Source organism: Trachemys scripta, chromosome 4 (genome assembly GCF_013100865.1).
Source record: "Trachemys scripta elegans isolate TJP31775 chromosome 4, CAS_Tse_1.0, whole genome shotgun sequence".
NCBI classification, from domain to species: domain Eukaryota; kingdom Metazoa; phylum Chordata; order Testudines; family Emydidae; genus Trachemys; species Trachemys scripta.
In genome coordinates, this window is record NC_048301.1 from 117477225 (window position 1) to 117500155 (window position 22931).

A 22931-nucleotide genomic window follows, 5' to 3' on the forward strand; every position below is an offset into this window, starting at 1 on the left:
TTCAGAGCTGCAGACCTCAGAAAAACAAAACCTTCACCCATCGGAGCCAGGTCATTGTAACCTGCCCAAACCAAAACCCTGTTTGCGGACTCCACAACCCTCACCCTGTCATGTCCATCATTATTAGCCACTGGGGCCTCTCGGAAATCCACTGGCATCCTTCTGGTGAAAAGCGGGTGCTTTCTAAAGGGCTCTTGTTCTGTTTGTATCAGCGATGGGTTCCTACTGGAGCCCAGAGCCAAACCACCACTTTGGGCATGTTCAGGTCCAGATCCAAACCCACAACCAGAGCTGACCCTTCATGGAGCCCGATCCTCAGCTGGTGTAAATCCACAACAATCCCTGGATTTCCGTGGGATTCTTTATACCAAAGGGGAGTGTGAGGAGTTTCACTGTTGTGATGAGAGCTGGTCTGGGATTTTCTGATTAAATTTTTTTTTTTTAATCAGAAGATGCCAATTTGTCAAAACACAAACTTTTTGTAAAAATGTATCCGTTTGGATTAACATTTTGTTGGGAAGATTTCTCAGGTGCAGGGTGGAATTTCAGAGGAGTGGAGAGCCACAGAGACCCATCAGAACAGACAATAGCCCAATGCAGGGAGTAGGGACTTGAAGCGGGTTTCCCAACCCCACTTTCCTACCAGTTGTATAGAGAGCTATAGATATGGTCCTAGCAGACCATGTGCCAGGGTTTCTTCCCTGAAATCTTTTAAGGCATCAGTAATGGAGACTCGTAATTCTGCTAATAAGCTGCCTGTAATTTATAAAGCAAGCAATGCTAGCTATATCTCCCCAGGATATCAGTGATCACACCCATAAGGTGTCTGTGAAAGGCAGCTGCAGCTTCTGGGATGGATCCTAGCAGCTTGGAAGAGAATCCGGTACCTACCATTCTGGGACTGCCACCAGCGCATGTGTCCTTTGGAGGAAAGTACGTTCTCCACCCGGTGACTGTTGTGAGTACGAGCCTCTCGGGAGTCGCATCGGCAGCATTTCATCCTCCACTGAAAGGAAAATGGAGGCAAACATCAGATCCTGACTATGGGCAAGGCCCTGCAGACTCTGTAGCAAGTGGGAACGAAATTCTGTTGCAAAATCTCTAGATTTTGCCGCACTCTGGGCTATTTCTATAACCTCACTGGCAGGAGGACATGAGATAAACCCATATGTTCTATTACATCGGGACTAAGAGAACATAAGTGAATAAGTACCATCTCTTTGCTCAGATTGCTGGCCACCACCAAACCACTAAGGGGAAAAACAGGGTTTTCCAGCATTGCACCATGAGACTATTGCATTGAGACTCAAACAAACCACCCAAGATTGAAAAGTGGTGCATAAGATTCAGATAAATGGCCACACTCGAGATGACAGCTTTCCGCACACTCAATAAACAACCTGTGAGATTTGGGCCAAAGTTTTCAAAAGCAGCTGCTAATTTGGGGTGTGTTTGTTGTTGTTGGGAGCCCATCTTGGGCCTGAATTTCGGAGCAGCTGGGCAGCATGTTGATGCAATGGCTTCTGTAAAGGCTGGCAGTTGTCAGCCATCTCCAAAAGGTGTCGGAGGTTTGCTCTGGCGATGCGTCCAAGAATTCAGCCCAGAAATGAGACTGTAAATCCCATGAGGTCAGGAGGGAGGAAGGGACTCAGTTTTTCCAGTTATTTATTTGTATGGTGGTTGGGCCTGGAGACCCCCAATCAGGGACCGGGGCCCCATAGTTCTGGCTATACCGACACACACACAAACCGACAGACACACGCACGACAATCCCCACCCCAAAGAGTTTAGAACCCAAGTAGCCCAAGTTATACTTAGTCAAGCCTGCCTCATGGCGTGCCAGCTTTTTGATGGAATTTGTACCTGGAGAGGCTGATGGTTAAAAGTCACCTGGCTTTCCCCTGACCTTGGGGGCTGTTCCCCCTGCACTGAGCCTAAAGGCCACTTTGACTTACACAAAATGCCACCAATCATCAGCATGGCACTGGGCTGTCCCAGCCACTCCTTTCCTCCAGCCGCACCTGCAGCCTGGCAGGAGAGTAGCATAAGAATCCCTACAGCAGCTCTGTCTCACCAGAGAATCACCACTTAGACAGAGGCAATCTTCCCTGGAGTAGTGCAGCTGGATTTAGGGCCCAACTACACAAGCAATGCAGCTGCACCGCACCAGGAAATGAAGCCCAGTATGTCCCTGTTTAGCTACGAGCTCTTCAGTGCAGAGAAAAGACTGCAAAGCTGGTCTGTTATCTTCCACAGTGATGGATGCCTTTGGGCCTTGCCCATAGCTGACGGCTGCACTGGATGGGCTGAGGGATGTGTGTAAAGCAGAATTCTCAGTAAGGAACTCAGGGTGACCACAGAGCAAATGTAATAGGCGCCTATATAAGACAAGGCCCCAAATATCAAGACTGTCCCTATAAAATCGGGACATCTGGTCACTCTAAAGCAACTAATCATACTCCTGCTCTCTGTTTCCCATGTTACATGAACCACCAACCCGCCTGGGTGGTGGAGGGGGATGTTGCCGAATGGAACACTGAAATGAAGCACGTGGCGGGTGAGCAGATGTAGCAGATTGGTTTGGTCCTGCAAGCTCTGGAGCCTGGGTTGCCAAGCCTCCAGGATTGTCCTGGAGTCTCCAGGAATTAAAGATTAATCTTTAATTAAAGATTATGTCATGTGATGAAATCTCCAGGAATACATCCAACCAAAACTGGCAACCCTCTCTGGAGCCTTGGCTCATACAAACTCCAGAATCCTATTCTGCATGGTGCCGTGTTGTCTACACAGCACCCCCGGGCCCCTTTGTGAGTGGCATGATTTGAATTTGTTTTGACAGATTTGAAGCATGTGGGGAAGGGGGGTGCAGTGTGTTTATTTTGACGTTTTATACCCAGGAGACAGTACATTTAAGACTCAACTTAACACCTCTGGGTTCTGGTGTGTGGCAAATGCAAACACAAATCTTAGCCTGAGTGTCTGTACAGAGGGTGTTTAGATGGTGTCATGATGTTGGTGATGAATATATATCACTCAAGCTGATCAGGAAAATATGTATTTCTCCCCCCCCTAAAAAATGCGGGGATTTTTTGGTAACTGAAACCCCCCAGTTTTGGGGGGTTGACAAAATCCCAAATATTTTAGCCAAAACCTTTTTTTTTTTTGGTGCAAAAAACTTGTTTGCAACAAAACCCCATTTTTTGACTACAAAACTTGTTGTTGAAGAAATTCTACCAGCTCTAGACACAAGTTCTCAGTGTCAGTGAGCCTTTTCCACACAATCCAGTGGGGCTGTTTATTTGGGTGAACAGAAAGGCCTTTATCTAAAATGCTACATCTTAGCCCAGCCTCCTCTGCTCCCTCTCCCTGTCAGCGGAGCAGAGTGCAAACAGCTTAGTGGGTGAAAGGTTACTGGGTGGAAAGTCAAGCGGACCAAAGTTCATCCCTTGAGAGTGTAATTCAAGAAGCAAACTGACACTGCAGTCAGGCAATGTGGGGTATGTACAAGGGATCCATTACAGGCTGGTTTCTAGAGATGGGGAGAAACAGGGACTTAAGGGGGCCCACAAATATGCAGGGAAAGAGCGATCGGGCAAAGCTAACGCCGTTACTTTTGGAAAGCCTTTTGGGTGAAGCACACTTAGGCTTGGTTGCATGTCTATGGAAATCCATGCAGTAGAATTTGATGGAGGGGAGTGATAGGGTCAGGAAATAGGATAACAAGGTTTGACAGAGCAGCAGCAGGGCTGATGGGGAAAATTGGTTTGCACAGGAGGAAATACTTTACAGAGGGGGTAATTCAGTTGTAGGCGGATATCCCAGCTGAGATGGATGTTAACATGGTTGACAGAATGGGGCTCAGATACTGTGGTAATACGCATGGTATAAATGCCTGGATTAACAGAGGTACGAGGACTGATGTGGAGAGGGCATCATGGAAAGGCCTGGCGGTGGGGAGGGGATGATGGCTGGCAGGTATTACAGCTGATAGGGAGCAGGCAAATTGAGACTTCCATTAGAGAGCTCTCAGCCATGCTTGTAGCAGGTCCATTGCTTCACACTGACTCAATAAACATTCTAGGCTTCAGAGTGACACACAGACCGACTGACAATCCTGGAATCTTTGCATATAGATCCTCACGTGGTAGGTCAATGCTATTATCTCCATTTTACCGGTGGGGAACAAGGCCCAGAGAGACTAAGCGATGGGGTCTGTGGAAGAGCAAGTTCCAGGCTAGTGTCATAACTACTGGGCCTTCCTTCTTCTCCTCCCTATCCCATAGAGGGATGTGACTTATCCCTCAGTTCGGGGTATAAACAAAGCCGAAAACTCAAAGGAAAATCCTTACCCAAATCTGTCATTCGTTGCCTGGGTTTATCAGGAAACACATGAAGCCGAGCATGGTTTTGAATGGAAAACCATAAATCAGCCCTAGATTTATTCAACACTGGGCCCAGATTTGCTTGAAAGTTTCACAAACCTGAGGTCAGATTAAGGCCTGACACAACTCTGCTGAAGACAATGAAACTCCAAATTAATAGAGCTGCAGCCGCTTACACCAGATCTGAATATAGTCTGTGGCTTGATTTTAATTTGTAATAAAGTCCAAAACCAGGTGAGTTGCAGGTAGATCTGGGTTCCACTAAGATAAGCAAGCTACGTGGATATTGCAAACGGTGGTTCTGTGAATATTCATTCTTATTTTTAAATGGAGTCACTTCAGCTGTGTTTGCATCCTTTCTGTTCACTTTCTGCAAATATCCTAGCACAGGGAGGTTACTTGCAGGAATATTTGTAGAAACAGCCAATATTAAACTAATATTGTAAAACAACACAGAATGGTGCATGTATTCAGAGCAGCTGCAGAAGCAGCGAAAGTGGGACTGCTTCCCTGGAAGGAGGGAGTAAAAGGGTGCTCAACCAGAGAAATCCTTGTCCTCAGCACCCCTTGTACCAGAGAGCTGCCCCATGCTCTGGGTAAACGAGGACCCAGCTGTTGCCCTCCTACCCCACACCTTGGGGGGAAAACTGCACAGTGGAACCAGCCAGAAATTCTAGCCAGTCGGAGCAGCTGCAAAAGCAGCCAAAGCAAGGACCTTCAGAGAAGTCTCTCTGCCCGATACCGATTGGCTGTTTGCTCCAACCCTCGCCCTCCATCTCCCTCACAATCTTTTCCCCTTAGCTCTCTCCATACTTGACCCTCTTCCCCCCTGCGCTCTTTACTCGCCTTCCCTCTGGCATCCCCTCTCCCTTCACTTTTCTTTCCAGTTAGACCATCTCCTCCTAGTTAAACCCACCCCAAAAGAGGTTGTGGAACTGGACACGCCATTTGCCACCATCACATTGTTTGCAATACTTGTGTGTTATACCCCTTCCCCCACCCCAGGTCTGTCTGGTCTATGCGGATTAGATGCTCTTTGGAGCAGTACTATTCTGTTTTTGTACAGGACAGTCTTGGTTGGTCCTCAGGCACTACCCTAATAAACATGTTTAATAAGAATAAAGCAACCTTAAACTGCATAATCATGAAAGTTCCCTGGTAGTAAGGGTTACGCTCACCCAGTCAGGGAACAGAGAAATACCATGTGTCCAATAAAAGAATTCAGATTTCAGATTCTGATTACTCATAATGTACTTCTCACCAAGAAGCTACAGACCAGGGATTATCTGCAAAAATTAGTGAACAATTTCCAATCAAGATTCAACATGAGAAAAGTTCTCAATGTGAGAAAATTTCTGATGCGACCACAGAGAGTCCGAGGGGAAAGGAAGGGTAAATTCATCAGCTAAATTATTCATTAGGAATTATGCACTCAGCTTTGTTAAGACCGTGTCACACAGACTTCGGCACAAGTAGCTTCTAGCAGCTAAAACACAATGCTAGGTTTTGACCATCAAGCTTTAATTGTTTTTTAAAACACAGCTCCACATAAAGCCATGGTAAAAATGTCTGGGTCAGACTGAAACCATTGAAGTTCAGCTCGGGAATCACTGAGAAGCTGTTTCCTAAGCAAAGCTTCTGTTTCAATTTACTGGCAAAGGCTCCCCCCCTTCCCTTGGTGCTTCAGTGACCTGGAGCTCTTTAAATCCCACCTGTTTTTGCTCAACATAACTCTGTTACTGTGTGAAAGGTCTGCCTGCTGCAATCCCAGCGGAGGCTGGCATTGGCCGAAAGCAACGCCAAGCCACTTTGGCTGAGTGCCCCGTGCCTCCCAGCCAGACTGAACACGTCCGCACTTGGAGACTGAAATAATCGTTACATGAAGCAGCAGCCTGGAATGTTGAAATCTCACTCGCATTTTTAAAAAAAACAACTATTTTTTTGGAAAGCTAAAATTAACTTTGGAAGCGAAACCACATTTCACTGGTTCGGGACAAATTGGGTAACTTTTGCATTGCACAAGAGAATTATAGAGACTTGGGCTGAAAGCAGAAACTATGTGTCTCAAAGTTCCCCAGGACAGAGGGAATTACTGGATATCACAATAGAACTGTTGATTAAAAGGAGGTTTACCCAGAAAAATCCTCCTTTTTCTGTCTACTTCTCTTTCACTGCACTGTCATGGCTTTCAATATAGATTCATTTAGGGTGCATTTCCCACGCTATGTGGTCTAGTGGATAGGGAATTAGACTGGAAGAAGGAGATAAAGATTCTGTTCCAAGCTCTGCCGTGTGATCTTGGACAAGTCACTTCACCTTCCTAACTTTCTGTTCTGTCTACTCAGATTGCAAGCTCTTTGTGACAGAAACTGTCTTCTGCTTTGTGCATGTACAGTCTCTAACATTGGGGGCCCCGATCTTAGTTACAACCACTATGTGCTACTATAATATAACAAGTAGGTTCTAGACTATATAACAGTAATAATCCCTTGCAATCCTGAGCTAAAGAGTGTTATAGAAATGCAAACCCCTTTATAAACATTAATTCATTTAACCTCCCCAAAAAGCAATTTCAGGTAGGCGAATAATAATATCATATTTCACAGATGAGACCTTAGGCACAAAGCGGTGTTAGGACATAACCGGGCTTGTGGATGCAGGCACAAGTCGAATTGAGGGTTTGAACATGAGAAGTTGCACCTCTAACCAGGTTCTCAGATTCACGACAACAACTGAATTGGGCGCATACAGATTCAGGCACAAGTTATGCTCACAAAAGGAGACCGAGGGAAAATTTGCCCCTGACATTAGATTGGAGATTAGATACCTGTAGATAGATTGTATGCACTCAAGTGAGGACATAGAGTTTGTGTGGGGGTATCAGAGATTGTGTGTATGTGGCTGGTTTGCACATGTTCTAAGTGAATGTAAGTATTTACATGCTTTTGTGCTTTGTGAGAGTGTCCAAAGCAGTAACTCTTTCATACAAAGGCAAAACTAAGCTGTTGCAATCCTCGCTCACCTCCACTTTGGTCTCATTCTCCGGTGACCTTGTAAACCAGCTGCTGCTTATCCTCGCACTGCGGGGTAGGGGTGGGGAGAGGTTATCAGGCCACTTAGAGAATTTTAAGCTGACAGACCGACCAGAAATATTTTAAATAGCTCTAGCTGCCAATGTAATACTGGCTTACAGCCCCTAAAAATAGAACTTCCTGGTGCAGAAACCAATCTAAACTAGAATTACTGATCTCTCAGCAAAAAGGGAAAACTTCCTTCCCTGCCAGCCCCCTCTGGCCATAGTATGGAGACCCATGATTCCTCTTGACTTTAGGGTCACGTTTTTGACTCAGCTTCTAGAGGCATCAATGTCAGTTTGGCTGCCAAAATCCAGCTTCCCCTCTTGGGGCCTTTCATGAGGTCTATTATGGGAACAGTTATTAGTCTGAGTTTTATCTGGGGAGAAGCTGAAAGACTGCAGGGATTTTTTTTTTTTTTTTAAACATATAGGCCTCTCAGGAACAATAGCAGTAACCAGAATAAGTCATGTCAGGACAAGGGATGCCAATAAAGCTGGGTTACGTAATATATTATGTCCATGTATTTTAATTCCCCATTAACAACAAATATATGGATAAGTTAGGCCAGGCTGGATAGTCTCATTACACCCGTAAAGCACCCCATCAAACCATAGACGCCCTAAGCTTTTCAACAAAAAGCACTGAAGAAATATTGGCCGATATGCTGTCCGTGTTCCAGCTCCCAGGATTCAAGTAGGCAGCTGAACGTGAAACGCAACCCAAATCGTTACATTTCACATCATTTCAAGTCAGAACCAGAGGTAAGGCAAGGAGGACAGGGTCAGGTTTGGCAAAACCACAGGTGATTTAGATCCCAGTTTGATTTTATCTAGCCCCAAAGTCTGAAAAGGGATGGGGGAAGAGGAATGCCTGACCAACCTGATCGCCTTCTATGACAAGATAACTGGCTCAGTGGATATGGGGAAAGCAGTGGACATGATATATCTTAACTTTAGTAAAGCTTTTGATACGGTCTCCCACAGTATTCTTGCCAGCAAGTTAAAAAAGTATGGACTGGGTGAATGGATAAGGTGGATAGAAAGCTGGCTAGATCATTGGGCTCCACAGGTAGTGATCAATGGCTCCATGTCTAGTTGGCAGCCAGTATCAAGCGGAGTACCCCACGGATCTGTCCTGGGGCCGATTTTGTTCAACATCTTCATTAACGATCTGTAGGATGGGATGTATTGCAACCTCAGCAAGTTTGTAGATGACACTAAGCTGGGGGGAGAGGTAGATACGCTGGAGGGGAGGGATAGGGTCCAGAGTGACCTAGACAAATTGGAGGATTGGACCAAAAGAAATCTGATGAAGTTCAACAAGGACAAGTGCAGAGCCTTGCACTTAGGATGGAAGAATCCCATGCACTGCTACAGGCTGTGGACCAACTGGCTAAGCAGCAGTTCTGCAGAAAAGAACCTGGGGATTACAGTGGACGAGAAGCTGGATATGAGTCAGCAGTGTGCCCTTGTTGCCAAGATGGCTAACGGCATATTGGGCTGCATTAGTAGGAGCATTGCCATTAGATCAAGGGAAGTGATTATTCCCCTCTATTCAGCACTGGTGAGGCCACATCTGGAGTATTGTGTCCAGTTTTGGGCCCCCAACTACAGAAAGGATGTCAACAAATTGCTGAAAGTACAGCGGAGGACAACAAAAATGATTAGGGGACTGGGGCACCTGACTTATGAGGAGAGGCTGAGGGAACTGGAGTTACTTAGGCTGCAGAAGAGAAGAGTGAGGGGGGATTTGATAGCAGCCTTCAACTACCTGAAGGGGGGTTCCAAAGAGGATGGAGAACACAGATGACAGAACAAGGAGCAATGGTCTCAAGTTGCAGTGGGGGAGGTCTAGGTTGGATATTAGGAAACACTATTTCACTAGGATGGTGGTGAAGCACTGGAATGGGTTACCTAGGGAGGTGGTGGAATCTCCATCCTTAGAGGTTTTTAAGGCCCGGCTTGACAAAGTCCGGGCTGGGATGATATAGTTGGTGTTGGTCCTGCTTTGAGCAGGGGGTTAGATTAGATGACCTTCTGAGATCTCTTCCAACCCTAATGTTCTATTATTCTATGAATATATAAAGGGTTTCAGCTTTGCCCTATCTGTAAATAAGCAAAGTGACATCAAAATCCAGGGCGAATCAGATCTGGGACCTGTTTTATCCAAACCCCAAAGTTTGGGGCAATTGGATACCAGGCTGCGCTTTTAGTCAATCCCTTGCAAAAACACCAACCTGCCCCATGATTCCATCTGAAGCCATAATTCTGCCCAGGCTTGTTACAAATTAGGCTTACATTTGCTGAGGTTTTGGCAAGCTTTCCAGCAAACCTGACAAACTCTGGGGTCTGTAATGACACCCGAAACCAAGCAACATTCACTCTCACTACTTACGGAATTTCCCTAGTAACCTGAACAAGAGAAAACAGTTTTGTTATTGCATACGGAACTACAGAGTTGAGCTAAGTAGTTTGTATTCTGAAGCTAGTACTGGCCAAAAATCATTGTTGTCTGGTAACCTGAGTGAAGTCTGTTAGGTGGCTTGTGATTGATTCTTTGTTGGCAAGGTGGGACCAGTAATTTATCTTTTATGGGACCAACTTCTGTTGGTGAGAGAGACAAGCTTTTGAGCTTACACAGAGCTCTTGTTCTTTGCTGGCAATCAAAGCAGAGGCCAGGGACTGAATGGGACGTAGACACTAAATTCCCCTCTGATTCCTAGTCTTTCTCCATCAGCCTCACAGCTGAGGCACGCTTTCTGGAATAGTGCAGGAAACTTGCACTATTGCTTCTTGTGCTCCACATAGTTTGTGAATAAGCTGATTCCACTGCTGGACAAGGTACAAGGTACCACTTAAATCAAGGAATCGACTTTGCTTGTTCCCAGTGGACCCACCCTTGTCTCGGTGTTGTCTAAAGGTACTACACTGTGTCTTTCCCCAAATAAATATTCCAATGAGACCGTGGCTCCCGCTGCTGTGACAAGAGTGTTACGCTGCTCTGAGCCTATTTCATTTGGGGTCTGATTCATTGTCATATTGAGAGTTTGGCAGTTTACCCAGATGTCACTCAAGGACAAGAGCACAATCTTTTCAGGATATGGGTTATATATTCCTCCTGGGAGCTTAATCATCTCTATATATTTTAGCATGACTTCCTTCCTGCTTTCTCACAGTAAACACACAGCTCCACAGTGGAGGTTTATCATAACCATTTCTAATCAAGAAACATGCCTAGTGGCAAACACCCATAGGGTATCTGGGGACAGCATGAAGCCTGTTCTCAGCAAGAACAGACATGTGGTGCATACATTTCTAACCACCTCAGGCCAGACCTGATATCCTTCTTCCTGGGGAATAACACTTTACCCCAGGAATGATTCTTTCCATTGGTTTCAAGGATGAAAGGGGAGTGGATTAAATAAACAAAAATCAAGTAAGAACACACATGAAGTTTCCCTTCAAGCAGGTATCAAAACTAACCAAGGGCATCATTTCCATTTAAAAGGGAAGCACATTTAAAACAGGCAGAAGGAGATATCTGTTCATGAAACGTTAACCTGTGGAATACTCTGCCACTGGATGCTAACAAGGCAAAAGTTTCAATAAACAGGTAACTATTCATCAGAATGAGATTAGCTCCTACAGTTACACTAACGATGATAAACATTAGAGGCTCACATCTTTGATTATAAAGAGTAGCTAGATATAATTGAAAAGGCATGTGCAAAACACTAAAGTGGCAGGATGTATTCACCCCATGATCTGGGTGTGTAACACTCACATACTTTCCAATAAGTTTCAGATATTGAAGGGAGAGGCCCCTGTCTATCCACCTTAGGCATTTACATGGGCCCATCACGGGCTGGGAAGTAAGGCACAGAGAGGCTAAGAGTTGTGCCCAAGGTCTCACAGGAAGTCTGTGGTAGAGCAGGGACCTGAACTCAGGTCCTAGGCTAGTGCCCTAACCACAGGGTCATGCTACCTCTCCAAAAAGGCCCCTAGTAAGGTGCTCATTACTCATCTCTTACTGCAATAAATTTTCATTTCTACCATAATCTGTAAATGCCGCTGATTCTCCTGCCTCACTGCCATGGGGCGACTATTGACAATCCTTGACTAAACAATGCCAAAGGCCTGCTAATGAACTTCTGACCCCTTTCCTGCTCTCTGTTGGAGGTCAGCGGGTAGACATTGCATGACTGAAATCAAAGGTAAAATACCCTGCAAGCTGCCAGGGGCACCTGCTGGACAGGTATCTCATAGATAGCTATCTCATAGAAGTGCCTGGGTCTAGTTAGGCGACACTCAGTTCATTAGTCTTTCTGAAAAGCAAACGTGTGGGCACCTGTTTTCAGGAGTGCCACCAGCTTTTTTGCCGCCCTAGGCGGCGGAAGGTCCCACTCCTGAAATGCCGCCCCCGACAGAGGCGCCAGAAGGTCCCCCCCCCGAAATACCGCCGACGACCGGGGCGGCCGAAGATCCGGCCGCCGAGGTCGCCGCCCCCCAAATGTTAGTGCCCTAGGCAACCAGATAGGTCGCCTAATGGGTTGTGCCAGCCCTGCCTGTTTTGCTTGCTTAGAGTCAGTTCAGTCCCCTCAGCAAGACATGATTTACAATCTGCGAGTACAACAATCTGGAGGAACCATACGGTGCTATTTATCCACACACAAAAAAGTCTGTTGTTAGGGTGTTAAGCTGATATATGGTACTCTGCTGTAATTTGTTCATCAAGCAGGGTGCTGTGCTGTCTAGAAGCATATGTAATGGTTAGCGTTTCTGCAGCTCAGCTAAAGTTGGCATAAACAGAAAACAGGGAAAACCAATAGGAATGGGTTTTCCCATTGTATGACTCATACAGGTTGAGATGTATCCTTTGTAGGACTGAAGCAAAGACAATATGAAGAAGAAGAAGAAAAGGTTAGCCACTGCGATTCCCATATCAATGTTTTCTGGCAAACCAATCCCACAATGCTAGGCTTCTACCGTCAGAAGGACAAAAATAAGAATGCAGTTATGGATATAGACACCTTCTATGTCCAAGGCATTACAAAGCAATGCCTTAGAACTAGCCTTTCCCCAGAGAAAAGCTGAGTTTAATTCTGCTTTGGGTCACAAATGAAAAGAAGCTTGGTGACTCATGGGACTGGGAAAGGGATGCTGAGTCTTTCCCCATGAGGTTGCTGGTTCTAAGTTGTCCAAGGACTATCGTACCATCAGATGGCTGTTTGGTGGCCTCTGGGAAGTGAACTGGTGGGGTTAGACAGAGGAGTGTACTTTCTACATTCCATTCAGTCCTTGGCCAATTGGGGTTTCTGTGATACAGACATTGTACTGAGATCTACACTCGATTCAGATAGCCTGCATACTTCAGCAGCCATCAGATGGCAACAATAAGATGACCAGTTTGGGAATCATTGGTACATTCCCTTTTACTGATATTCTTCTGTCTATTTGGCAGTAGCCAAAATGTTTCAGGGCTTAGATACTAACATGATGGGTTCTATGAGTAAACCAAAGACTGATGGATGAGGTGCAGCAGCACCTCACCAGATTGCCAATGTATAGCTCTCATTTGTCATTCAAGGATTCTCCCCTGTATTACAGTCCCCTGGCCCTGCATTTTGGGGATTAGGTGTATCTATCACTTCACACCTCCTCACCTGCCGTGCCCATGTTACACAGTCCTGTTATCACTCCGTATCTCACTACGATAAAGATGTCTTCTCACTCTTCGTGGCTGTTATGCATTGACTGCCCAGCAAGATAATGAAGGAACTATCCTTGACCTTATGCAAACAAGGTTTTAATATTCAAGGTCTTTCATACGATAAACCTCTTGAGAAAGTTAGGGTGGCAGGGTCACCTGTAATCCTCACAGATTAACTGCCTCACCATGCAAAGCTGAGACCCCGAACAGCACCTCATAGATGTGGAAGCACAATTTGTTTCTATCAGACTTTGTGTACATTTCAAAAGATTTTTGCAATGATGTGCAAGGAACTTGGAGTGCTTCAGTAACCAACTCACAGAGTGAACAGCAAACTCACAGCTATTTCTAAACCCAGGCTATGTTTTTATGCCTAACATACTCTGTAGCCATGCAGGAAAGTTCCAGATTCCAAGAGGAGCACCGCTAGCTCAGTGCCCCACCATCTTTGCCTCTGCTTTCATATCAAAGGAAGCAGCAAGGTGCCCACAACACTGCCCCAGGCTCTCAAGAACGGGTGATCTCATGATTAAGGGGGAGATTTTCAAAGACAAAACCAAAAAACTAGCTAGGCACCTAACTCCCATTAAAATTCACTGGGAATTAGGTACCTACCTGCTATTTGCGTTATAACTCAGAAAGGGCGTCAGAAAGGTCTGAGTTCAACGTCTACCTCTGCCATTGACTCACTGTGTGACCACAGACCTGAGACACATCACAATCTCTCTGTGCCTCAGGTGCTACTTCCTTTATGTGACACTTTGCCCATCCCGTTTTTTAGACAGCAAGCCCTTTGGGGCAAGGACTGTCTCTCACTATGGGGCCCTGATTTGACTGAGGCCTCTTGCTGCCACCAGATACAAATAACAAATATAAATAAAGGGGTTTTGGGGGGGCGGGAGGGCGGGAGAGGGGAATTGAGATTTTGAACTTAATACGGTATGTAGGTTCTATGACCAGAAAGGGAGAGAACTGAAGACACATCAGACATAGGGCAAATATATCATCAACCCATGCTGTTGAGCCAAGCAAGCCATTTTTGCTCAGCCAGTCTTCACAGGAATATGTGACTCTGGGAAAGGATCTAAAGCCTTGTAACGGGGTGTGCCGACTCAGGGGCTAACTGAGCCCCCGTCACTCAAATCCACCCCATCCCCCCCAATTACATGAACCAGGCGTTGACTGAACAACAGGCAGTCGGCAGAAGGCCAATTAGCTGAGTGCAGATACCACTCGGGGCTAATTGCGTGGAAGCATCCCCAGGACTATATAAGCAAACAGGAAGGAGGTGCTGAGAGCAGAGAAAGGAGCCTGATCAAAGGCTGAAGGAAGCCAGGCTAGATGCTGCTAGTTCCGTTCCCTTTCCCAAAAGCAAGTGGGGAAGCTGGCTAGGGACTGTAAACATACATAGAGAACCCAGCAGCCCCCACACACAAACACCCACACACCTGTAGTAAGAATACAATAAAATACAGTGGTGGGAAGGAGACCTGGCTTTATTGTAGTGAGTTGCCAAGGCTGGAAAGGCCCCTCAGGGAACCCCGTGACAACACAGAGTCAATCTGTGGAACTCTTTGCCAGAGGATGCTGTGAAGGCCAAGACTATAAGAGGGTTCAAAAAAGAACTAGGTAAGTTGAAGGAGGCTAGGTCCATCAATGACTATTAGCCAGGATGGGCAGGGATGGTGTCCCTAGCCTCTGTTTGCCAGAAGCTGGGAAATGGGTGACAGAGGATGGATCACTTGATGATTCCCTGTTCTGCTCATTCACTCTGGGGCACCTGGCACTGGCCACTGTCGGCAGACAGGATACTGGGCTAGATGGACCTTGGGTCTGACCCAGTATGGATGTTCTTAAGCCTGTTGAGGTCAATGGGACTATTCATGTGTTTAGCCACATGGCTGGATGAGAGCCCTTATCAATAGGGGTGAAATCCGGGCCCTATTGAAATCGATGACAAAACTCCCATGGATTTCAATGGGGCCACAATTTCCATCAGGTGTTTGAATCAGAACTGGCTCGGTGCACGCAGGCCAAGGAATGAATGCACCATGGACATTGCCCTCCCTGCATCACTCATAGAAGTGGTGTCCCAGGTGAGGGGGGAGGCATCTAAGTGGGGTTGGGAGGGGGGAGAGGGTGTTAGAGAGAGACCTCTTATCTTCACTAGGATTTTACTTTGTTTTAGCGGACATACGGTAAGAACACACCTTTTTTCCTAGTGAAGACAAGGCAACTTGTAGTTTGGACACGTTGGCAGTTCAAGGCAAACCCTCGGCTCTCCCTTAGTCTTTACCACGATTTGCTGACACAAGTTAAAATACGAACTGCTGTCTTCACCAGGAGTTTACCTCATGTTAGTTACCACATGTTAGCTAACACGAGTCAAGAACACACCCTTTCTCCCCGTGAAATACTATGCTGGATATTTAAATAAATAAACGATATAGGGGCCTAATCCAAATCCCAAGGAAGTCAATAGGATTCTTCCCGCTGACACCAATGGCTACTGCATCACGCCCTGGTCTCCTTTCAGCAGCACCAACCTTTCCTTAACAATGATTTGTTTTAATTCATTCTCTCTCGCTTTTACTTCCTTTGCTGACTAAACTCTCCCAAATTCTAAGTATTTTTCCAACGAACTCTTTGTTTTGTCAGATTTCCCTCCTCTCTCACCCTGCTTTGCTATATATGGCATCATCCCTCCTGGTCTTTGCTCTATGCCTGAGTTTCAGGCCCTGACTAGCAGCCAGTGGGTACGAAGTATAAAGGTTAGAGGGAGTCACATTCAGAGCACTGGAAACAGACCGTGGACCAGGGGCTTGGGATGACGCCAGCATCAAGAGACCAACTGGGATTGCAAAAGAGCGCACTTTGGGACAATTCACACTGGCACCAAAATCAGACAGTACACACCGGCCAGAAGGCCAGCGAAGGGGAGGGAGCAACACGGGAGACAGAATGAGAGTAACCCCTCATTACATGACCACTGCTGGGGTTGCAAAATGGACTCTAAATCTGCCAATATTTGGCACGGAACAAGTCACGTAACACAGTTGTCTAAAGAGCGTGCAAGGGAATAAAATGGGAATAAATAAAACAAGCTTTTGTACTAGGGGGGAATTCACTGCATAGATTCATCTTAGCTCAGGATGCTTAGACTCTAGAGGCATTTCAAGAGGGGAAAGATTAGGGAATGAGGAGTGCCTGGGGAGTGGTCCTTCTAGCAAAAGCTGAATAATTCCTAACACTCATTGGTCACTGCAGTTGGGAAAGAGGATCAGGAGTGTATTTTAGGTGACAATGAGCCTATCGTTCAGTAAGGGAAAGGAAACGGTGGGGGCGACGGACCTGTCTGGTTTTAAGATTAAGTTAGATAAATTTATGGAGGGAATGGTTTAATGGTAAAACATAGTAGTCAAGGAAAACCAAGAAATGGTAGGTAAATTGTATAATGGCTGACAGGGGTCAGGCTGGAGACTCTTGCCTATATGCTCGGGGTCTTACTGATCGCCATATTTGGGGTCGGGAAGGAATTTTCCTCCAGGGCAGATTGGCTGAGCCTCTGGAGGTTTTTCGCCTTCCTCCGCAGCATGGGGCAGGGATCTCTAGCAGGAGGGTTTCTGCCAATTGAAGTCACCTAAAACAGGATTGGGGACTTCAACAGCAGAGTCCAGGGAAGGGGTAGGGACGGTTTTATGGCCTGCAGCATGCAGGGGGTCAGACCAGATGATCATAATGGTCCCTTCTGACCTTAAAGTCTATGAGTCTATGAGTCTATGAGGATCAAGCATGTGCAGATGCCAGGGAAACAGAATCACAGACACAAAACAGATAGACTCTCCTTTAAACTGTACCTCCATCTCGGTTATCCCAAACCAAGGGCTTGATCCTGCCTGGGGCTGGGTGCGTCCTGGCCATCTCTATATTTCCACAGGAGCTGAGGCCACTCAGGGCTTCACAGAATAGGGCCCTAGGGCTGACTCAGTTTGAGCTGCAGTTACAGACAGCAGAGAACTGTATTGTTCGGATTATTATTATTGTACAGCGGGCCTGATTCTGCTCTCTTTTAAACCAGGTGGGATGAGGGAACATAGGGATTCAAATAATAGATTCATAGATGGCCACCAGGATTATCTAGTCTGAAAAGAATCTCACCCAATAATCTCTGCATCAAGCCCATAACTTCTGTTTGAACTACAGCATATCTTTCAAAAAGGCTTAAAAACTGCAGGCAATGAAAAAAGTACCACGTCCCTAGGTGAGTCAATGTTGTTACGCTGGTTTAAGTGAAAAATTAAGCCCATTATATCTACCATATGCAGATCACCAATTAACTTAGCTTTCGGAAGTTCCTTATTCCCGAGAGGAAAGGACAGGCTTTTCTTTAGATAAAAGAACACACTATTTATTCAGGGGGAGGTTTCAAAGGCACAAAGGCAGTTAGGTGCCATTGACAGCCAATGAGAGTTGGGCACCTAACTCTCATTTGTGCCTTTGAACATTTCCCCCTCATTTATTAAAACCAGGGGATTAAATCTCATGACAATCAAATTTGCAATCTTTGCAAAACCTTGAATCCCCAAGGCCTCACCCATCCCTGCTTACTTTAGTTCAGTGGCCTCAGTTACACGAGGAGATGCACCATGAGCCCATGCTGTCTTTTCCACAGTAACATCATTGTCAGAGATACAGTCCAGGCAGAAATGCCCACAGCTAACTGCTGCCCCATTCCTCCCCAAATAAAACGTCCCTTTTACAAGTGCCTCATGTTGGGACTATCTGCCCAGCTATCTGGCCCTCAGAGCCTCCACCTAGGATGAGCCTCAGACACCCACCTGCATCTGTCAAATAGAAGTTGGGTTTGGTCAGATGAGCATCCATAGCTTAGATGCTCATTCTGGACTTTCCAGGTCTGTCAGATCTCACATAAGTTTTTAGATACTTCCTGTTCCCTCTCAGCCCCCAAATGCCATGAGAAGAGCACAGGGGTAGGAGGCTTGTATGGGGCTTCACCCTAACATTGTGGAACCAGTCTGCAGTCAGCAATGGCACAGCTGAGAACATGACATTTATAGTAAATAACCCGGACTGGTGCACAATGCAGCCACTGTGTATTAATGGGAATTGGGAAAAATAAACCCTGTCTAGGACAAAACCAGAAAAAAATGCACTATTTGTATTGTCCAAGAGTCAAGGTGACAGACAGTCGGGTTTTTTAAGTAAAGAAGTCTGCTTCATTCACAACAGCAAAGCAATTCGGTGTAAAGGTATCGGGACACACACAAAAAACCCATCAGTCCAGCAAAAAGATCTGTCTAAAGTTTTTGATACTGCACCAGATACAAATGTTCAGGTCTGTGATTAGGCTAGATTATAGACAAGAGGCGTTCAGATCCAGGTTCTATCATGTCCAAACTATGGCAAGTAGTTGGATAATTTCAAACAGCTACAGAAGTGTGTAGATCTTTGCACACACGAACATGGTTGCTAACAAGTAACACCCATGCATTTCCTGTCATTTTTCAGTATAAATCTGACTCAGCGGAGCTGTAAAATTACTGTGCAAAATACTGGCCAATAAAGGTCCATCATTACCTCCCAAGCATCCCTCCTTTATGAGCCACACCTACTTTCACAGACCCCAATTTCCACTAAACCCGCTCCTATCTGCGCTTCCATTGGTGGCAGTTATTGAGATTAGAAATCACTACAAGGATCTAGGAAATGGCCATGCTAAGGAAATTAACCCCACAAAGAAACCAGTAACTCACTTGGTTTGGGAGATTGTTAAAAAAACCAAACTTAGGCTAGGTTAGTGAAGTTCTTTGGCCCATCATGGTTGAGTTTCAGCTGAGCCTAGGGAGATATCTTTGAGATGACCTAGGATAGAGAGCTGACAATCTTTGAGTAAGTCTGAGCTGATTCAGTTCCATGTGAAACCCCAAGGAAACTCAATAGTTTTCCATAGTTTCAAGCTGAAAATGTTGCTTCTTAGGACAATTTCTACTTTGAATTTCACTTTGAGCTTTTGGGTTCTAACAAATCCAGAAGTTCAAATGTACCTTATATGAATCCAACCCACTGTACCGGGCCTTGTCTACATACACAAGTTGTACCGCTGCAAATATACTGCGTAGCCAACTCGGCACAACGCCCCTATTTTGGACACAGTTATACCCACATAAAAGTACTTATCCTGGTATAGTTCCCATACAGGAAGGGGAGTAAGATATACACATATAAGACATCCTTTCACTGGGATAGCTGCATCCATCCTAGAGGGTGTACAGAACATATCAGTAAAAACATCGCACTCCAAACTGAAATGGTTATACCAGTACAGAGACTGTGTGTAGACCAGACTTAAATGGTTGAAAGGTCTGACTCAGCTCTGACTTGTACTGGGGAAATGTCACATCCTGTGCTGTCAGCTAGAGTTAGCAGCAAGAGTTATTCTGGGTTTATTATCCCAGCGTTTGTCCAGATGGTTGGGGAACTGGCCTCTCTCTACCATTTTTAATGTGCCCTGAAATAAAATACTGTCTAGTTCAGGATGCCTCTTGGTGCCAGCTGCACTGTGCTTCACCCTGTTCTTTCCCGGCACCTGTCAACTGCTCAGAACTTTCCAATGACAATCACCTAGAGGCAGGATTAGAACAGTGGCCTTGGACTTGGGAAACCTGTGCTCAACTCTCAGTTCTGCCAGACTCCCTGTGTGACTTTGGGCAACTCACAGTCTCCCCGTGCCTCAGCTCCCCAGCTGTAAAACAGGGATATTAGCACTGCCCTGCCTGGGAGGATTAATACGTTAAAGATTCTGAGATGCTGAGGCACCATGTAAGTACCTAAGCCAGACAAAAAGCAGCATCGCTCAGAGAGGGGAAAACAGGAGTATAATTAGCTTCCCTAGGTGATGTCTGTGAAGGCACAGATATCTGAGTTGAACGTACTTCCTCATATGATGTGCAGTAGGTCTCGGGCTTCACAAGGCCACATGTCGACGAGGCTTTTAAGTGATGGATTCGTCCTATCAGCAGGTCTCCCGCAGGTGGGTAGCAGGCACCGTGGGAACAGGAGCCCTGTGCATCCAGGAGCAGTGGCAATGCTAAAACAACACAAGAACAAGCCTTTAATAATGTTCTATGCTACGCCACAAAATCACCATTGCTGGTGACAGTAACTGGCCTGGCTAATTGGCATCCTCTGAGGTAAGGGAGAAGAATGAATGGGTGAACTACATGAGCCCAAGCGGAGTGTAAAGGCAAGATGAAAACACTCAGCACAAGTGGTGAAAAGCAAACTCATTTTCTTCCTGAGTTGCACATAAGGAAAATGGGTTTTAAATAATTGGGCCTTAGTAACAATCCCCCCTTAGAGCTCTCCTCTGCCAAGATGTCTCCAAAAAACGTGATGTCGGTTAGGCGGCTGATGTGCCGAGACCACTGCCTGTCATACTGACCAATGGAGTCTCGTTGTCTCCTTGTGCTCGAGCTGTATCCACCTGTTATCGCTAACTCTTTGGGACAGGACCGTCTTTTCGTTCTGTGTTTGCACAGCATCTTGCACCCTGGGGTTCTGGGGCCATGACCAGAGCTCCTAGGTGCTAAGGCAATGCAAGTAATAATAGCAAATACATAGTTCATAACCTAGAAGCATCTCGTGAATCTCAGATTCTAGCTGTTCTCGCTGCTCACGAAAGACTACAATCATTTCTCACAGAGGACCCCTATGGATCACCCTATGTACTAATTAGCTCTGCGGGAAATGTAGGCAGCGTTTACAACCAACTGGACTGAACAACAGTTTTTACAGGAGCTAAGGACAACGTGGCTCATCTCCCACCCAAATATCCTGGCCACTTTCAGTAAAGCACAGCAAACCACTACTAAACAAGGGCAGATATTAAGTGGGGTCTCCTCAAGGCCCCTTTAGAGGCACAGATAGGATGGTAAAGCTTACCCAGGAGAATGAAGCATGTCCATACCATGGGCCGGGGGGGAGATTCCATGCCTCCAAGGACTCACCTGAGACAGAATTTGCAGCATGAATGAAACGGTTCAGAAAACGACAAGCGAAAGCACAAATCACCATCCTTTTATCACCCTCCCTTCCCGTTTTACGACCAGATAACTTCCTTGACTTCAACAAGCGCAAGTGAGAGAAGAGAATCAGCGCTTTGGATTGTCCGGAGTGTATATTTAACATTTAAAACAAATGGACAAGCCCCCACTTTTGTTTTTAACCTTTTAGTATAAATACCTGCTCATGAATGATAAAAAGCTCTTTGATGAAGTAACTGGCTGTATCTTTGCATCTTTATTTTATTCTCTAAAGTGACCAATAGGTATAAACAGAACAAGTTACTCTGCTAGGATTCTGCTTTCATGCCTAACAGCTTGCTTTTTCAGAGGTGCCAAGAACCCACAGTCTCATGGACTATAATGAGAGTTGTTTGTGTACAGCACCTCTGAAAATCAGGTCCCAAATACCCAGCAAGTAGACACATTTTAACAAACGAATATAATCCAGCCAGGCCACTTCTTCACCTGCCTACAGTGTAGTTATGTTTGCAGTCCCACCCTTTATCCTTTCTTTTTCAGGCTTTATTCCAGCTCAGGTTCAAAGTCTTTTACAAGTTTTGCAAAGTTGAAAAAATGCAGCAAAGTACATGCACTATACAAACACTTTCCATTTGTGTAACTTAATCATATCAATGTTCCCGCTGCATGCAGGAAACGCCTGCCAGCCCTCTGATCTTGACAAGAAATCCCTCCCTGTGCTGCCATTTTCCCTGTGTAACACACAGCACTGGCAGGGCTCACTGCTTGTCCCTGTCTCCTGGGCAGTGCTGTACATACCTGGCTCAGGGGCTAGACTTTTCTTTCCTCTTCCCCCGTTATTGAGCAGCTGATATGAATTCTCACCTGAGTCCTGATGGGCTGTCTCCTTTCACTCTCTGCTTTTAAATGCAGCCTCACCTGAGGAAGGAAGTTCCTGTGGCGAGGGTGCGGCAATGATAAAGGGAGGTGATTCAGGACTCTTCAGACGTACACACCCATTTACTGTGTAACTCATTACATATTCCCCAGACAGCCTGAGACAGAAGGTCCTTCTGCACTGTAATGCACGTGAAAAACCCTACAATTAGCCAGCAATTGGACTCAGATCTATGAATATACACTTCAGCTTTAGGAACATCTGAGGACAGTGAGACAGTTTCACAGCTAATGTTCATGTAGATCATTATAATCCAGACTGATTCTGAGCTGCTCGGATGTTTACCTGAAGGGCTCATATCCTGACAAGAGTTTGGGGATCATCATCATTATCAGCCCCATTTTACAGATGAGGAGTTGAGGCACAGAGAAATTAAGGGCAATGTTTTCAAAGGAGCTCAGTTCCCATTTAGCCACCTAAATAAGTGGCCAGATTTCCAAAGGAGTGCAGCATCTAATGCGCCAGGATTAGAACCCAGAGCTCCCAAAACCCAGTTTAGTTCCTCAACCACATCCTTCCGTTTTGGATCCAATTCTGATCTCATTTACACGATAGCACTGAAGGCCTCGTTTAGTTCTGAGCTGCTCTGATAAAACAGCCCAGTGTTACGCGAATACTAAGTCACTCGGAGTTGGACTGAGACCCACCAGCTCATTGCACACAAGAGGTTAGTCTGCTGCTTGGAGAGTAGTAGTGGCTTTCAGGCACTGCCTCTGCATGCTGCATTTGAGCAGATGCAGAGAGGCAGAAAGCTGTGTGTTCG

General features: G+C 45.8%; 1 protein-coding gene across 5 annotated transcripts in view; it reads right to left on the bottom strand.

Moving 5' to 3' along the window:
- Nucleotides 1-22233, bottom strand: part of LAMB3 (laminin subunit beta 3) — a 46962-nt gene extending 24729 nt beyond the window's left edge. The window contains exons 1-4 of one of the 5 annotated variants that reach the window (XM_034770564.1): nt 22150-22233; nt 21131-21195; nt 20122-20276; nt 892-1006 (exon numbers count right to left, since the gene is read on the bottom strand). In XM_034770564.1, the coding sequence (XP_034626455.1) occupies nt 892-1006; nt 20122-20276; nt 21131-21179 (319 nt within the window). In that variant the 5' untranslated portion in view covers nt 21180-21195; nt 22150-22233. Of the gene's footprint in view, nt 1-891; nt 1007-20121; nt 20277-21130; nt 21196-21430; nt 21733-22029 lie in introns of those variants that run through there. The other 4 variants (XM_034770560.1, XM_034770562.1, XM_034770561.1 and 1 more) reach the window with 4 other exon arrangements.
- Between the last annotated feature and the right edge of the window lie 698 nt (nt 22234-22931).